At 37.4% G+C, this 16,114-nt stretch overlaps 3 protein-coding genes across 3 annotated transcripts; 2 read left to right on the top strand and 1 right to left on the bottom strand.

The window, feature by feature from the left end:
* The first annotated feature begins 5,602 nt into the window (after window positions 1-5,602).
* Window positions 5,603-11,502, top strand: LOC125585123. The gene has a single exon (XM_048753658.1). It carries the CDS (start codon window positions 9,125-9,127, stop codon window positions 10,286-10,288), a length of 1,164 nt encoding a protein of 387 aa, XP_048609615.1. The 5' UTR covers window positions 5,603-9,124; the 3' UTR covers window positions 10,289-11,502.
* Window positions 10,405-11,480, top strand: LOC125575541. The gene is made up of 2 exons (XM_048755745.1): window positions 10,405-10,760; window positions 10,871-11,480. Exons 1-2 carry the CDS (start codon window positions 10,405-10,407, stop codon window positions 11,478-11,480), a joined length of 966 nt encoding a protein of 321 aa, XP_048611702.1.
* Window positions 11,503-14,110: 2,608 nt separating the features above from the next.
* On the bottom strand, window positions 14,111-15,840 carry LOC111205283 (protein RGF1 INDUCIBLE TRANSCRIPTION FACTOR 1). The gene is made up of 5 exons (XM_022700904.2): window positions 15,554-15,840; window positions 15,275-15,451; window positions 15,108-15,182; window positions 14,843-14,983; window positions 14,111-14,671 (listed from the first exon to the last, which is right to left on the bottom strand). Exons 1-5 carry the CDS (start codon window positions 15,554-15,556, stop codon window positions 14,339-14,341), a joined length of 729 nt encoding a protein of 242 aa, XP_022556625.1. The 5' UTR covers window positions 15,557-15,840; the 3' UTR covers window positions 14,111-14,338.
* Between the last annotated feature and the right edge of the window lie 274 nt (window positions 15,841-16,114).

The following is a 16,114-nucleotide window of genomic DNA, read 5'->3' as shown; positions in this document are numbered from 1 at the left end:
CTCTTCTTCTGACTTCTCCTGTCTGGAAGCATTGATGGCGTCTAGGGCTTGCTATATTGCTGCTGGTTGATTACCCGCTGATATTGATGTTGGTGATATTCATTATAACAACCCCTGCTCTTTATTTTTTTATTTGTTTCATTTGTTCACTTTTGATAATGAAACGAATGTGATGAGATTGAAGATCTTAATTAATATCCGATCCATTTAGGAAAAGATCTTAGGTTCTTCCTTTTGACAATTTTAGTATATTTTTTCATACTATATTAAGTTGAATATTGTATTCTAACAATATTTATGTTTTAGTTTTTAATATTTACATCCGTTTTTCTTCTGAAAGTCTTATGTCATATGTGTGTTGATTGATTGTTGGTTCCCACTGGAGTTACTCCATCTTCCATGTATTTTTTTTTTTCTCTTTTGTCATAATTTTTTTATAATCTATAAAAAATTGAAATGTATATGTGCCACTATGTCTATGAAGGAACTAGATGACTTATTAATAATATCAATAGAAGAACACAAACCAAAACACTGAATCATTTATAGTTGATATATATTATTGTATACATCTCTTTTTCAGCTGTCCATATTCGCTTGCTGTGTGGGAATGTCTAGTCAAAGGAATTCTAAAGGAGAGATTCACTGCAGTGTGGGATGATATAGTGGAGATAATATATGATTCGGCCTATCTAGCTAAGGAGATGTTCCTCCTAAGATACTCTTTTCAAGCTGCTCTTCACAATATACGGTGGGAGGGAAATGCAAGGAGGCATGGAGAGGAGCCGAGAGATGCGAGATTGTTGAGTAAACTTGTTGATAAAACTATTCGGCTCCAACTTTTGGCAGTAAAAGCACAGGACCATGAATATTTGGAGAAGGGGCTGAGAACTTGGTTTGGCAGAAGACTTATTTCAGACCCACCATAAGGAGGAGATAGAATTATTTTTTTCATTGGTTATGGATAGAAGTATATAATCAAAAACAGATGCACTTGATGTAAATAAGTTTTCTTGCTTGAATAAATTTTACATTCATTCAAAAAAAAAAGATATATATTACTGTAGAAAAAGAGAAAAAAATTTGTTATGAATTTATGTTTGTGTATTATACTTCGAAAAAATAAGCTTTAATACTGTTTTACATTATTCTAATTATATACATGAAATGTAAAAACAATATTTAAAGGGGCAACATTTTTATATTGTGCTTTAGGCGCCAGTTAAGTCCGGACCGGCACTGCTAATATATATTTGAATCACCCAAAATCTGAATAAAAAAATCTATTAAGATGGATAAAAAAATATTGAAAACATAAATCATTCAAGAGAACTAATTAAAAGCTAGTTATACTATTTAAGCCAACTAAAGTATTTGAAATGACAGAAAAATCTGTATACAAACAAAAATAATCTGTAAAACACTCTAAAATATATAACTTACATCAAGATATGTAAAAGTTTAATAGACTTAACTAATTTCAAGTATTTTTTTTTAATAAACACTCTACAACAGATAGAATTCAAATTTTTTCGGTTTAGGTTCGGATTTCTGATTTATAAACGCTCATGCCTAGTTTATACAAAGTAAGATTTGAGATATGTTTATGCTCAGTATATAATCTCATAGTACTCTGCTCCTTGTTTTACATCATGTACAAAGCCAGTAAAACTAGAAAGGCACTGAAGTTATGTATCTAGTTCGGTGGACGTTAAAATAGTTTAAAAACCTTTGGTAGTGATGGCTCACTTTATCGACTTTTGAGATACAAGGCTCATTTAGTCATAATGGCATGTAAGCCCACTATGGTTTAAATTTTGCCGCCAGAAAGAAAGTCATGTAAACAGTAAACTCCAATTTGTAAAAACTAAAAGCGAGAGAAGGGGGAGATAGTGTGGATTGGAGACTGAAGAATGGAGGGGAAGCAAGCTAGATCTTCTCTAGATCTGTTTGTTAGGGGATTTTTGTGTACAAGCGATCCGTGCTCAGCTCTACGGAATGATAGGAGGAAGGAGACGCGTCGTCGTTGAGTGTAATCTCCTGCTTTGATAGTTGATAAACCAGGAGATCATGCTCTTTGGATACAGCCATATGGGTATGGGCCAGTATAGGTCACCGGTGCCTTAGTAGCAGCAGGGGAGATTGGTCATTAGGCGGGGACCGCCTATCGATAGTGAAGATCGCGGGGCCTTCATGATCTATGATCGATGGTTCCGGCTACCAAAGTCGGTCCTTGGGGGCCTCCTGATCTGTACTTGATGGTTCCGGTTACCAAGGTCGGTCCTTGGGTATCTATGCACGGGACCATAGAAGGTGTTTGAATTTATTGCTGCATCCTTCAGTGGGGATTGCCTACGTACCCTTCAGGGGGGGATCAAGCCGTTCGTAGTTCATGTATATGGAGGCACGGAGCCTAGATGGACGCGGAGCCTAGATGGAGGCACGTAGCCTGATGGAGGCACGTAGCCTGATTGAGGCACATAGCCTGAAGGAGGCGCGTAGCCTAATGGAGGCATGTGGCCTAGGGAGCACGGGGCTCTAGTGGGCACATGGCCTAATGGGCACGTAGCCTTGGGAGCACGTAGCTCTGTAGTTGGTAAAAGTCATCTGTTCTAGGGGGCACATGGCCAGAACAGATGGTAGACCTGTCGATATGCTGCAGTGAGCATGATGTGTCGAGGTGCTTCCGTGAGTATGAACGGACCCTGCGGATGAGCTGGAGACCATGGCCTGAGCCGGTAAGTAGAGTTGTAGACGTGCTGCAGTGAGCATATATCTTCATCTGTTTGATAGTAATCGCCGGGTAGAACCTTCTGAGACATGGAGGTTTCCGATTGCTGGTGAGCTTCTCTGTCTTCCTTGCCAATGACCTTTGTACCTCTGGCATATGGAGCAATATGTTTGCTCTTTGCATCAGGACGGCACTCCATGTGTGCTTCTGTTCTTTCAGGTAAAGCAACAATACTTCTCCGTCCTTGAGCTTGGAGAGTATGGGTTAACATGGTCTCATATGATTTTGGACCCAGATTGGTCCATAGGCAGGGATTGACCTGGGTTTGGAGTCGGAATCCGTTGTTTGGATAGCAGGGGTTGGCGTATTCTATCACGTATCAGGAGATGATTGATCATCCACGAATATTGATTTTCTCATATTCCTTGGATTTCCTTCTTTGCAGGCGTCGTTCGATGACTCATTCTAGCTGCTCTCTGCCCCCGCTTGGGTGAGCCACTCTCAGCGTTTTCTGGACGTCGTTTGATGACTCGTCGCCTCATCTTGAATCTTCTTTGCCACGGGCATGTTGATGGGAGTTGCTGATGCGTGTAACCCCGTGGGTTAACGCTTAGCTCATCTGCCCCTGCTTTCCTCGTGGTCATGTCTTCCTCAAAGATATATCAGGGTACATGGCCAGAAAAAACGGTAGTAAGGTGGTCAGAACCCTGGATCCGGAACCTGGAAGCTGGAACCCGGAACCCAAAGGTTTTCCTTTTCCTTTTAGATGAATAGTAATGGGAACATGTGTTCTCCGGCTTCTTTTACTCCCATTTGCTCCAAATGAGTAGAGGGTATGAAGACCAGCACTCCTAGATGTAGTATTAGCATTTTCCCTGGCTCATTTGCAGGAGGTAGAGCAGCAGTGTTCTCGGCACTTAGGCAGGGTTTCTTCGCGGAACAACTCCAATGGAATTCGACGAGTACTCAAAGGCGTTCAATCAACCTAGCTATCAGGCTTATCTTGGATTCCACTATCACTTAGATTCTAGAACCTAAAGAGAAAGGTGGTTCTCCAGTTACCTCTTAGTGGTTGCCCGGTATGCATGCAGTATTTCCAGAAGCTCTTCTTCTGACTCCTCCTGTCTGGAAGCATTGATGGCGTCTAGGGCTTGCTATATTGCTGCTGGTTGATTACCCGCTGATATTGATGTTGGTGATGACTGCTCACGTCAGGCCCAAAGGTTGTAGAGGCTTGATATATAGTTAAGACCCGGAACCAGCAGGAACCAAAGATTGTAGAGGTCGGCTTTGAGGTTGGGACCTGAAACCGGTAGGAACCAACGACTGTAGAGATCTGACTTGTGGTTTAAGCCTGGGACCAGCAAGAACCAAAGACTGTAGAGGTCTGACTTGTGGTTTAGGCCCGGGACCAGAAGGGACTAGCAGGAACTAGTAGGTAATTCCCTTATTGGATCTTGCTACTGATGTTAGCATGGTGCTACCCTCCCATGGGGAGGTGTTTCCAGCCGTGCGAACCATGGGTCCAGTAAGAAGAAGTTGTTTTTTGCCCCCAGGTGGCTGGGGTTGATAGATTTTGCAGGAATAGATGTAATGTCTCTTCCGCCTATCACATTATCAATTAGTTTAAAACTGCCCCTCCTTCTAGCGCCAAGCTGTTAGGGATTTTTGTGTACACGCGATCCGTGCTCAGCTCTACGGAATGATAAGAGGAAGGAGACGTGTCGTTGAGTGTATTCTCTTGCTTTGGTAGTTGATAAACCAGGAGATCCCGCTCTTTGGATACTGCCATATGGGTATGGGCCAGTATAGGCACCAGTGCCTTAGTAGCAGCGGGGGAGATTGGTCGTTAGGCGGGGGCCGCCTATCGATAGTGAAGATCGCGGGGTCTTCATGATCTATGATCGATGGTTCCGGCTACCATGATCGGTCCTTGGGGGCCTCCTGATCTGTACTTGATGGTTCCGGTTACCAAGGTCGGTCCTTGGGTATCTATGCACGTGACCATGGAAGGTGTTTGGATTTATAGATGCATCCTTCAGTGGGGATTTCCTACGTACCCTTCAGGGGGGGATCAAGTCGTTCGTAGTTCATGTATATGTAGGCACGGAGCCTAGATGGGCGCGGAGCCTAGATGGGCGCGGAGCCTAGATGGAGGCACGTAGCCTGATGGAGGCACATAGCCTGATGGAGGCACATAGCCTAATGGAGGCATGTGGCCTAGGGAGCACGGGGCTCTAGTGGGCACATGGCCTAATGGGCACATAGCCTTGGGAGCACGTAGCTCTGTAGTTGGTAGAAGTCATCTGTTATAGGGGGCACATGGCCGGAACAGATGGTAGATCTGTCGATATGCTGCAGTGGGCATGATGTGTCGAGGTGCTTCAGTGAGTATGAAGGGACCCTGCGGATGAGCTGGAGACCGTGGCCTGAGCCAGTAAGTAGAGTTATAGACGTGCTGCAGTGAGCATATATCTTCATCTGTTTGATAGTAATCGCCGGGATCTGCCTATCATAGGCCCGTCGAAGAAGAAGGTCTTCTAGGTGTGAAATTTCGCCTTGGCGGCTGTGGAGTTGATGAGCTCTGGTCATGGACGTCGTGGACCCTTTTCTTTAGGTTTAGAAACCTATATTTTATAATGGAGGTCGTGCCTCCTCTTTGGATTTGGAAATATTCATTATATCCTTAGATAATAGAATATTTCTCTTTTTCTTAAGGAATGTCATATGTATTGGAATACTTCCTTTTTCTCTCGGATTTAGGGAGATTCCCTCTTGTCCAAGCTGGTTATTTTATTAAAGAAAGATTTCAATTTATCCTAAAGTATGATAATTCACTCGGCCTGGAAGCTGGAGGCAAGACCCATACCCGGAAGCAGAGACCTAGACCGGGGGTAGGAACCCGAAACCTGGGGGCAGGAACCCGGAACCTGGGGGCAGAAACCTGGAAGCTGCAGTAATCTCTTAGTGGAAAATTTTCCCCCAGCACTGTTGATAGCTTCCTTTAACAAACGAGTCAGCGAGTTGCAGGAACTCGTCATCGCCCGGAACAGTAAGTCGAGTTTTATTATCACTTTGTTCTCTATGTCCATTTGATTGACCTAACTTAGATTTTTTTGCTACAGTGTATCCGGCGAGCATCATCCCAGATTTAGCGGCGATCGACACATAGTTAAGCTCGATGGAGCTTCAAGTACAGTCGATGGCTACGTGAAGAGACCAAAGCTATCCCAAAAGCCAAGGTACGGCTTGATCACTTCCATTGATTTCGAAATTAGATTCTAGAAACAGTGTTTAGTTTGTGTAATTGATTAGGTTAGTGTACATCTGGACCTAGGTTTCGTTTATTACTACTGAAAAATCGAAACTTGATGTTGCTTGTAGAAACTTATTGAGGCATCACTGAAACAACAAGGGAAGTTGCAGAAGATGTGTGTTTATGCACCCTCACACTTTCCTGACAAGACTACAATGTTGAATTCAGAAATAAATAGATGGTATATATTTATACATTAAGTAGCCTTTTACTTTCATTATCTTGGTATATCCTATGGTTTTGGGAATAATTTAGACTAAGATTAGTTGTTGTTTTTATACGAGTTTGCTCCAAGAAAATGTCAAAATGCATGAACAGATTTCTGCTTTAAGATCTATGAGGTATTTGTGATTTGCTTCGTATGTTACGAATGTCAAATATTTCGATATGCTTTGCTCCGAAAAAATACATCCGGTATGTAAGTATTTACAGATATTTACAAGATAATTTTTTCATAATTTTTTTTTTTCAAATATTTTTATTAGATATATAAAATATAAAATAAAAGAAGCAGTGAACCTATATGTTTTAAATTTTAAAATTAGTTATAAGAAAGACAATCTTAAGAAAAAGTTATAGATATCATAAAAAAATTCTTCTCTTTTTTTTATTTTAATACTTTTATAACTAATAATGTGAATATAATTTATTAAATCATATGTTAAAATAAAAATTATATAAGCTCATACATTTAAAAATCTACATTTAATCAATATGTGTGTATTTATATACATGTCGGAGCGAACAGATATCCGGTTCTTAAAATTTTAGTATTTGTGATTTGCTTCGTTTTTAATGTATACTAGATTCTGATCCGCGCATCCGCGCGGGTGTTTTCTAAAAATTTTATATTGTTCAAATTTTTTCTTATCTGATTGTAGAGCTGGTCAAAAATTAGTCAAAAGTAAATATTTAAAGTAGCTAAACGATATTCAAAACACCCAGAATACTTAAAATATATTTTTCACATCCAAATATTCAAACCAAACCAATTTTTATTTTAAATTTAGGAAATTTTGCTTACATTGCTCAAATTTATATGTTATATTATTTTTATTTTAAATAATATATGAATTTTAAAAATTTAAAGATAATTTAAATAGATTATCCGAACCCGAAATGAACTCTTAAAGATATGAACCAAACCAGAATGGGTAACTAAAGGCCTACCCCTACATCATTGATTGTATATATTTTTATCACTTACCAATTTTTAAAAAATGTTTAATATAATTTTTATGAATCAATTTTATTAATTTTTTAAAATTGTCATTTGTTTTAGTTGTTTATATATATCTTGATGGGTCATAATTGAAATGTAGATTTATAACAATAATGGTAAATTATCATTATTTGTTTTTAGATATCTATTATTTATGGGAAATTGTCACAAATATCAAATCATAGTACCACTTTTTATCTTTTACACTAACCATTTTTAGCATCATTTTTAATGAAGTGTAAAAGATTTTTATATCTCTATGGTTAACTAATCTAGATTTAGGGGTTAGAGTTGAGGGGTAAGGTAGGGTTTTTGTAATGTAATATTTAGGAGTATTAGTTCTTAAAAGAATAGATAAATATGTATTAGATGATATTTTTATAATAAAATTATACACATTTATTATATATATTTTTTTAAAATATGTATTTTGTGCAATATGTTATATTTTAAACTATATTAGATAAAATAGGTTAATTCCTTTATTACTTTTAATTATATATACATTTTCTTTGGGATTTATATTAATCTATTGTACTAAACCCACCTAATCATACAAGTAATCAAAATGGGTAATTATGATATAATAGTAACAAACCTGTGCTAAAATAATTAATAAAATTTATATAAGCCCAATTAATAAAATTTATATAAGCCCAAAAAAAATCAAAAAAAAAAAGGTAGGTATGTGGAATATTGGTTTTAAGTGTAACTGAAATTTATGATTAAATCGATAGATTTCTAATTTATTTTATAGTCTACATATAAGGAATGTTCTATAAATTAGGGTAGTGCAGATTTTTTATTTAAAAATTGATATGGATTAGTTATTGTGATTACTTAAATATAGGAGTTGTTATTAGTTAAGGGCTAGTGGCATAAACTTGTAATACTAAAGGTGAAGTGAGGGTTAATTTCTAGTTGTATTTAATAAGTTAAATTTATTTTCAGTATTTGCTCTGATTCGAAACTTTATGGATATCCAGATTTTGCAGATCAAATCAAAGCAAATAATAGATCGAATAAAATTTAAGGGATAAAATGTCCAGTCCTAGGTATATACTTTGTTCTTGGCCAAAGAGACTTTAGCTAGTGGTGATGCATTCTATTCTACGTAGCATGGAATCGTTGGTGGTCATGCGTTTCGTGCTTCCGAAGCGGAACCGGAAACGGAATCGCTCGGAATCGCCCGGAATCGTCATGGAATCACGTTTCGGATAGTGAGACGTTTGGAACCGTAATGGAAGCACGCGATTCCGGATTGGAAGCGTCGATGGATAGTTGACGGAAGCGTCGATGGATAGTTGACGGAAGCGTCGATGGATATATGTTCAAAAAACTGAAAATTATTTTGGGCTTTTAAATTTTGATTTGTTTTGTGAATATGTGATCCAATTAGCCCATTATAATAACAAAACCCTAGTTACCAAATAAGCTAAAAAGATTAAAACTCTTGAAATTCAGTTACCGTACGAAGCAGTTCTGATATTTCTTCAAGTTCAACATTTTATCCAGATTCTGAGAGAAGAGAAGCAAAGGTACGTAACTCATATATATATAAATACTCAGTTATTGTGCTTTGTTTGATGTGTTGTCACTTGTTTGTGTTTTATGCATGTGGTTTGCATATTCTATTGTTTGATCGTGAGTGTATTAAAGTCATGGCTGCACTTTTCTGGTTTTCAATTTCAGTGCAAGGAATATTTTAAATATAGTATTATTATAAGTTGCTTTGTGTACGTAGCTTTGTGTGATATTGTTGTAGTCTTTTGCAATTTTATGTTTCATATTTGTATTATGTTTGGTAAATTAAGATATTATATATTAGTATTCATATAACTTTTTCACAGGACTAATGTCTCAAGATCCTCTAAACATTGATGAGTCCTCGAACGTGGATGACAAGGCACCTTTGTGGATCTATGTGAACAAAATTGAGAAGTTAGCTGGAGGAGGATCATGGAGGTTTGAATGCAAGTTCTGCAGTAATTCATATGTTGGATCTCATAGTAGAGTTATGACTCATCTGCTGCAAGAGGGAAAAGGAATTAAAGGATGCTTGAAAGTCACTCCTCAACAAAGAGTTAACCTTAAAAAGCTAGTTGATAATTGCAAAGAGAGGTTAAAGCGTGCAACTTCCAAAGCAGTTCCACTTCCTTCGTCATCAAGGAACATGTCTAGTTCTTCTCTTGATTATGATATGAGCTACAAAGTTCCAAATGCAACTGAGTCTGATCCAAAGAAGAGAAAGGGTCCTTTGGAAAAAGCATTCCAGAATGAAGCTAGAGAGCAATGTGATGGGGAGGTATCTAGGATGTTCTACACAGGTGGTCTGTCTTTTAACCTTGCAAGAAATCCTCACTACCGCAATTCATATGTGCGTGCTTCCCAAATTCCAGGATATGTTCCACCCGGATATAATGCATTGAGAACTACACTTCTTCAAAAGGAAAGAAAGAACATTGAGATGCATTTGCAACCTTTGAAGAACACATGGAAACAAAAAGGAGTGAGTATATGTAGTGATGGTTGGTCAGATCCACAACGAAGACCAATATTTAACTTGATTGCTGCAAATGAGAGTGGTCCAATGATGTTAAGGGCGATCAATACTCATGGTGAGACAAAAACCGGTGAGATGATTGCAGAGCTGATCATAGAAGGCATAAAGGAGGCTGGGCATGAAAATGTGGTTCAGGTTGTCACTGACAATGCTTCAAACTGTGTAAAAGCTGGTGCGCTTATTTCAGCCAAGTTTCCTACTATTTTCTGGACACCATGTGTGGTTCATACCTTGAACCTTGCTCTGAAGAATATATGTTCACCATTACTGAGCACAAGAAATAATGAAGCGGTGTATGATGCTTGTTACTGGATAAAGTCTATCAGTGAAGATGTGAATTGGATCAAGAATTATATTATGAATCACGGGATGAGGCTTGTAATGTTCACTGAGCATTGTGATCTTAAGCTCCTCACAATTGCTTCTACAAGGTTAGTTTTCTATATTTTTAATTGAGAGCTTACTTATATTCTTAATCTTTAAGTTAATAATCATTAGTTTATTTTTACAGGTTTGCTTCCACGGTTGTAATGTTAAAGAGATTCAAAAAAATAAAGACCGGGTTACAACAAATGGTGATCAGTCCTAAATGGGATGACTATAAAGAAGACGGTGTAGAGAGAGCATCTGCAGTGAAGAAAAAGATATTAGATGAGTTGTTTTGGGAGGAGCTTGAATATGCTTTATCTTTCACTTTGCCCATCTATAGCGTGATTAGAGCTGCTGATACTGATAAACCTTCTCTTCATCTGGTTTATGAATGGTGGGAAAGTATGATTCAGAATGTCAAAAGAGCAATCTTCAAAAAAGAAAGGAAACAACTTAATGAAGATTCCGTCTTTTGGACTGCGGTGCACTCGATTTTGACTTCTCGTTGGAGTAAGAGTAATACTCCTCTTCATTGTATGGCACATTCTCTAAACCCCAAGTAAGTTTATAAATCTGTTTTTATTCTGTTTTTCTTATCAACTTATAAAATGGTAAAATTGGTTTTTGATCAGTAAGATTTTAATTGTTATATATATTTGTTGGATGCAGGTACTATAGTTCAGAGTGGCTTGCAGAAGAAGACAGTAGAAAAGCTCCACATCAAGATTTGGAGGTTACTAGAGAAAGAAAAAATTGCATCTTAAAGTATTTTCCAAATCAAGATGAAAGGAGAGAGGTTAACGTTGAATATTCTAACTTCTCTTTATGCATGGAGGACTTTGGTAGTGTTGATGTGATTCATGATAGGTTTATCTTAGAACCTTTGAGATGGTGGGCAGTTCATGGATCTTCGGCACCAAAACTTCAAATCTTAGCATTCAAGTTACTTGGACAACCATCTTCATCCTCATGCTGCGAAAGGAATTGGAGTACATACAAGTTCATTCATTCTGCTATAAGAAACAAGATTGTTCCCCAAAGAGCTGAAGATTTAGTATTTGTGCATACTAACCTCCGTCTTCTATCAAGAAGGAGCTCTTCTTATAAAGAAGGCCCTAGCTGTATGTGGGATGTAGGAGGTGATCAATTTGATTCGCTGGATGAGATTAATTTGGGAAGACTTGAGTTTGAAGATCTTTCTCTTGATGAACCAGAATTGGAAGCTGTTTTGTTTGGTGGAGATGGGGAAAATGAGAACAATGATGAGTTCGATATTTGACTTGAAGCTTGATTTTTTTTTATGTTATGTTGAGTTTTTTTTGTTAACTTTTATGTTGAACTTCATTATTTAAATTATGTGTTGGATTATTATTATTATTATTATTATTATTTTATTAAGTGCTTCAATATTATATATATATATATATATATATAAACGCTTCCAACACGTACCCGCTTCCTAAATATTTTAAAATTTTCGCTTCTACGCTTCCTTACGCTTCCGCTTCCGCGTCCCCGCTTCCGATTCCATGCAGCACAGATTCTATTATCTTGTGTATGGTTAATCTTTGGGTTTCGTTTTCTGGAGAAGAAAGGTCGTGGGCCTCGTGGCTCTCCTCCGCTTTGGTACACAACTGTTGAAGAACTTAGTTCCCTCTCATCGTAAGTACACTTTACTAATGTTTTATGGAAATGCACATTGAGTTTCTGAGATGTTGTTTCCCTGAAAACAAAAGATACATGAGAAGAAGTCTCACCCTAGAGAAAGTGAATGCGGCTATCAATGACATGGCTTCATACGCTGAAGCAAATGCTCATCCAATTTCAGCCCCAAAACAAAAGGTATCACTTACATATACTATGTTTATCGGTTTGGGGGTTTGGTTAATTAACAATACTACTATCTCTTTGTTTGTTATATTGTGGAGCTTGCCAAAACATCTGGGAGAAAGCTCTGGTAAGCTACTTCTTTTGAAGAATGTATTGGAGAGAATATCCCACATTGAAAATATGAATGAAACATGAATAATATATAAGAGATTTGAGCCAATTCATTAATTGCCAATTGGTTTTAAGTTGGAAGCTCAAGAAACTTGTCATGGTATCAGAGCGGGTCCAACAACTGACCCAAATCCGGCCCGAACAGTGGCACGATCATCCCATTAGCTGATGGCCCATAGAAGGTTCGGTTCCGCCGAGATTGCTAGAAAAAAAAAGCATTGTCTCAAGGGGGTACGATGGATTCTGCGAGATTAATGGTTATACGCACTATTATCTCGAGTGAGGGTGTTGGAGAGAAGATCCCACATTGAAAATATGAATGGGACATGAATAATATATAAAGGACTTGAGTCAATCTACTAATTGCCTTGAAACTTCTCAGAATGTTAATAATGTTAATGTAAATATAGTGTGAATATCTTGTTAGACTTCTTCTATATGCTGAAACTACGAGACATTGTAGCTGCATATAGAAGCTAAACAACACAGGCAAAGCAATACTTACAGTAAGCAACATCTTTTTCCTTGATTACAACAACATAAGAGCACATTCATTATAATTGTTATATTTTCATGTATTTAAACAGGTTCCATACTGTGAGAAATTACATAATAATTGTCATATTTTGATGTATTTAAACAGGTTCTTAGACACCTTGGTCGTGTTAGTGAGACTCGCATCGGTCAAAACCGTGTCATTATCCTTAGAAATCAAATCAAGTTTGTCAGTTTCCACATCGTAAGAGGAAGTGGATCTCTTCACCATCTTGGAAGCCTCCTTCTGCGTTAGAAGGTCTACTTGTTTTTTGACCATATTGAATTTGAAGCTACTACTCTTTAGACTGTTCTGCCCAACAAACCTCCTCGCTAGGCCCGGTACGAACTTCGTTGCTCTTTTTAATACTATCTCATATTTGCACAAAAGTAGCAAAACTCGATATCCGTTACTACGTTATAGACTAGTTTCAAACTCCAAGCATTTGTGGAAACTATTTTATTATATATGGTTCAAGTTCCAGTGCACACAAATGGCCTGTCGCATTCAAATCTACAAAGCAGCAAAACTCGGTTTCCGTTTTCATTTTAGTGAATTTTGAATTAACTTTAACTTTACATAGCTTACTAATTATTTTAATCTTTTTGGTCAATACATAGCTTACTTTTTTTTTAATTTTTTTTTATCAAATACAAAGCGTGTACTTATTAATATACACAAATAGAGCATGCAGTTCAAAAAAGAGAGGCATAAATAGAGCAATAGTATTGAGCAGAGCATTATTATTAGTATTCATATGAGTCTAAGAACGAGAAAATATTAAGAGGAAGTAGAGAAGTGGAAAGGAGAAAGGTGGTCCAGGGAAGCAGGAGAGCAAAGACTATTTGCCTCAGAAAACATTCACAATTTCACGTTTATCCATAATGTCTGTCCCAATCTTTTTGTCTTCTTTTCTAATGTAAACCCAATTATTCAATTTTCATTCGTGCATAATCACAAAAAACATTATGCATACAGACAAATCTCATATTCACATACCACAAAACACACTCTTATCGTGGAAAGATTTTCTGAAAAATCTTGTGTCACATTTATTACCAACCAACTGATATCAAATGATTCATTTATAAGTTGTGTAACCTATATTTTCTTTAGAATCTATAAGACGAGACTATCATAAATTATTTTGCAGCCACGTTTTTAGACTATATACGAACTAGTATAGTTCTCCATCACTGTTTTACTTGGTCTCTTTTTAAACGTATCATTTAACTCAGCTAAAGAAAAGATATGGTCGGCCCAAGGCATTTATTGATTTAGATTCATAATCCTCGAAAGTTGATAATTTACTACACCGCAGTAAATAATACTAGTGAACTGAATATTGCAATCATGGAAGTAAAATTATTACCTCACGAAGACATTATTCATTATTTCCATATGCATTTAAATTATTCGAAACAGATAAACATAGAATTTCCACCTTTAAACAAACCATACACAGACCAGACAAAATCAGGAGAACTGCTTTCCTAAACTTTGATTATTTAGATAATGATTTTTTTAATTTAAAAACATATACTACTTTTAGACGACTATATTGTTACGTTACGTGTATTCATTCTACTTACCATACGGACCTAATAGAGCGGTGCTCGTTGCGGCGGAGTATTCTTCCTCCGGTTGAAAAAGTTCACCGGAGCTTCCGAGTTGGTCGAAGCAACCGCCGTCGTGACTCTCCGGCAAGTCGCCGTCAAGCTGCTTCTCTTCTTCCTAACGACTTCAGTTGACGCGGTGCAAGCGAGCGCCTGACACCAGAACATGTCCACTCCTCCGTCACCGCCTGAATCTGTTGCTTCGAGCGTGGAGCTAGGCGTAGTAGATGTTGTTGCTCCTTCGTCCGTTAATTGAAGAAAGTTGCAGACGTGGAGAAACCCCGAGAGTCCTCTTTGTCTCATTATGACGTCACTAATCTACAATTTAAAAAAAAAACAAAATTTCCTTTAATTATTCGTACACGCGTTTAACTTTAGTGGTGCATCGAAAAAGTAACAAACCAAAAATCCAAAATCGAATTGGGTATTTGATGAAATTTAAAATGAAAACGTAATTAACGAAAAAGGATGTTTCTTTAGATTAGTAACCTTGCAGGAGAGAGAGCAGAAGACGTAAGGAGACTGGAGAGACCGGTCACAGGTATAGCAGAAGTTGCCGGAGCCACGAAACTGTCGTGAGTGTGGACGTTCATTGATGAACACAACCTTTGAACTGTTCGTTATGTATGGCTTTAATCATCATCATCAACAACACATACACACAAAACGATAAAGAAACGCGTATTAATTGAAAGCAACGTACTAGCAGTATAACATGAACCCATGTAAATTAGTGGATTAAGTGTAATTAAACCTGAATTAAAGAGCAGTCCATTAGCTTGGAACCATCCTCTACTCTCAAAACGTCGTTATACACATACCTTCTTATCTACAAAAGATTACAGTACCAGAAAGTTCAGAACTTTGAACGATAATTTGAAAAAAAATAAGTGAAAATTTTGTTTTGTTTTTAAAGGAGACCTGAAGAAGACGATGAGAATTGTGTGAAGGGAGACAGTGAGGGCAGATGGAAAGACAACAGTCAATACACAAGATGTTCTTCTCGTTCTTCTTAACTGCTTCATGCTCCAAACAAGCGTTGAAAAACTTCTCCTTAAGCAAAACCTCAAGCCATGCAGGGAATTCTTTTGTTTCCATCTGCAAAATTGAACCAAGACCCATGTTTCAATTTCGGATCTTTTGTCTAAAAAATGAAAACTTTATCCGAACCCAGAACGAAAAAAAGTGATCATAACGCACCATGACACAACTTTCTGTCTCTGTGAGGTGATTTACTCGGGGAAGGGGATAAAGTAAGCGAATTTTGAGCTCTCAGTGGTGAAACTGAGTCACCATTCCCAGAAGGAGAGAGAGAGAGAAAAGAGAGAACGGCGCCTGGAGAGAGTGACTACTAGCTTAATGCTTAATTTAAATGAGTCACTCGAGCCTAGGATGTGCAATCTCTTCGTTAATTAATGTGTTTTTAATTGTTTGACTAGAGAACTTATGATCGAATAGGAATTAGGATCAGGTCTATTTGAGGTTACGTGTGTAGATGAGAACACTCAATGATCAAAACTGATAATTATCATTACCTCAAATAGTTGTAGATGAAAAGACCTTTGACCTACGCTAGCAGTGTTTAAATGTTTAATATGGAATTAATAAAATGGTTCCGTGTTAATAAAGTTAACATGTTAAGAGCATCATTAACATAAAGTTGCTTGAGTGGGGCGCTTAAAAAAAAAAAAATTGTCTGAATTTTTTTTTTTTTTTTTAATAATTAATGACGGACCGCCACGTGTCAGTGGGATCCGCAAA

This window comes from Brassica napus, chromosome C4 (genome assembly GCF_020379485.1).
Source record: "Brassica napus cultivar Da-Ae chromosome C4, Da-Ae, whole genome shotgun sequence".
NCBI lineage: Eukaryota > Viridiplantae > Streptophyta > Magnoliopsida > Brassicales > Brassicaceae > Brassica > Brassica napus.
The sequence above is the reverse complement of the archived record's forward strand: the minus strand, read 5'-3'. Positions and strand labels throughout refer to the sequence as shown.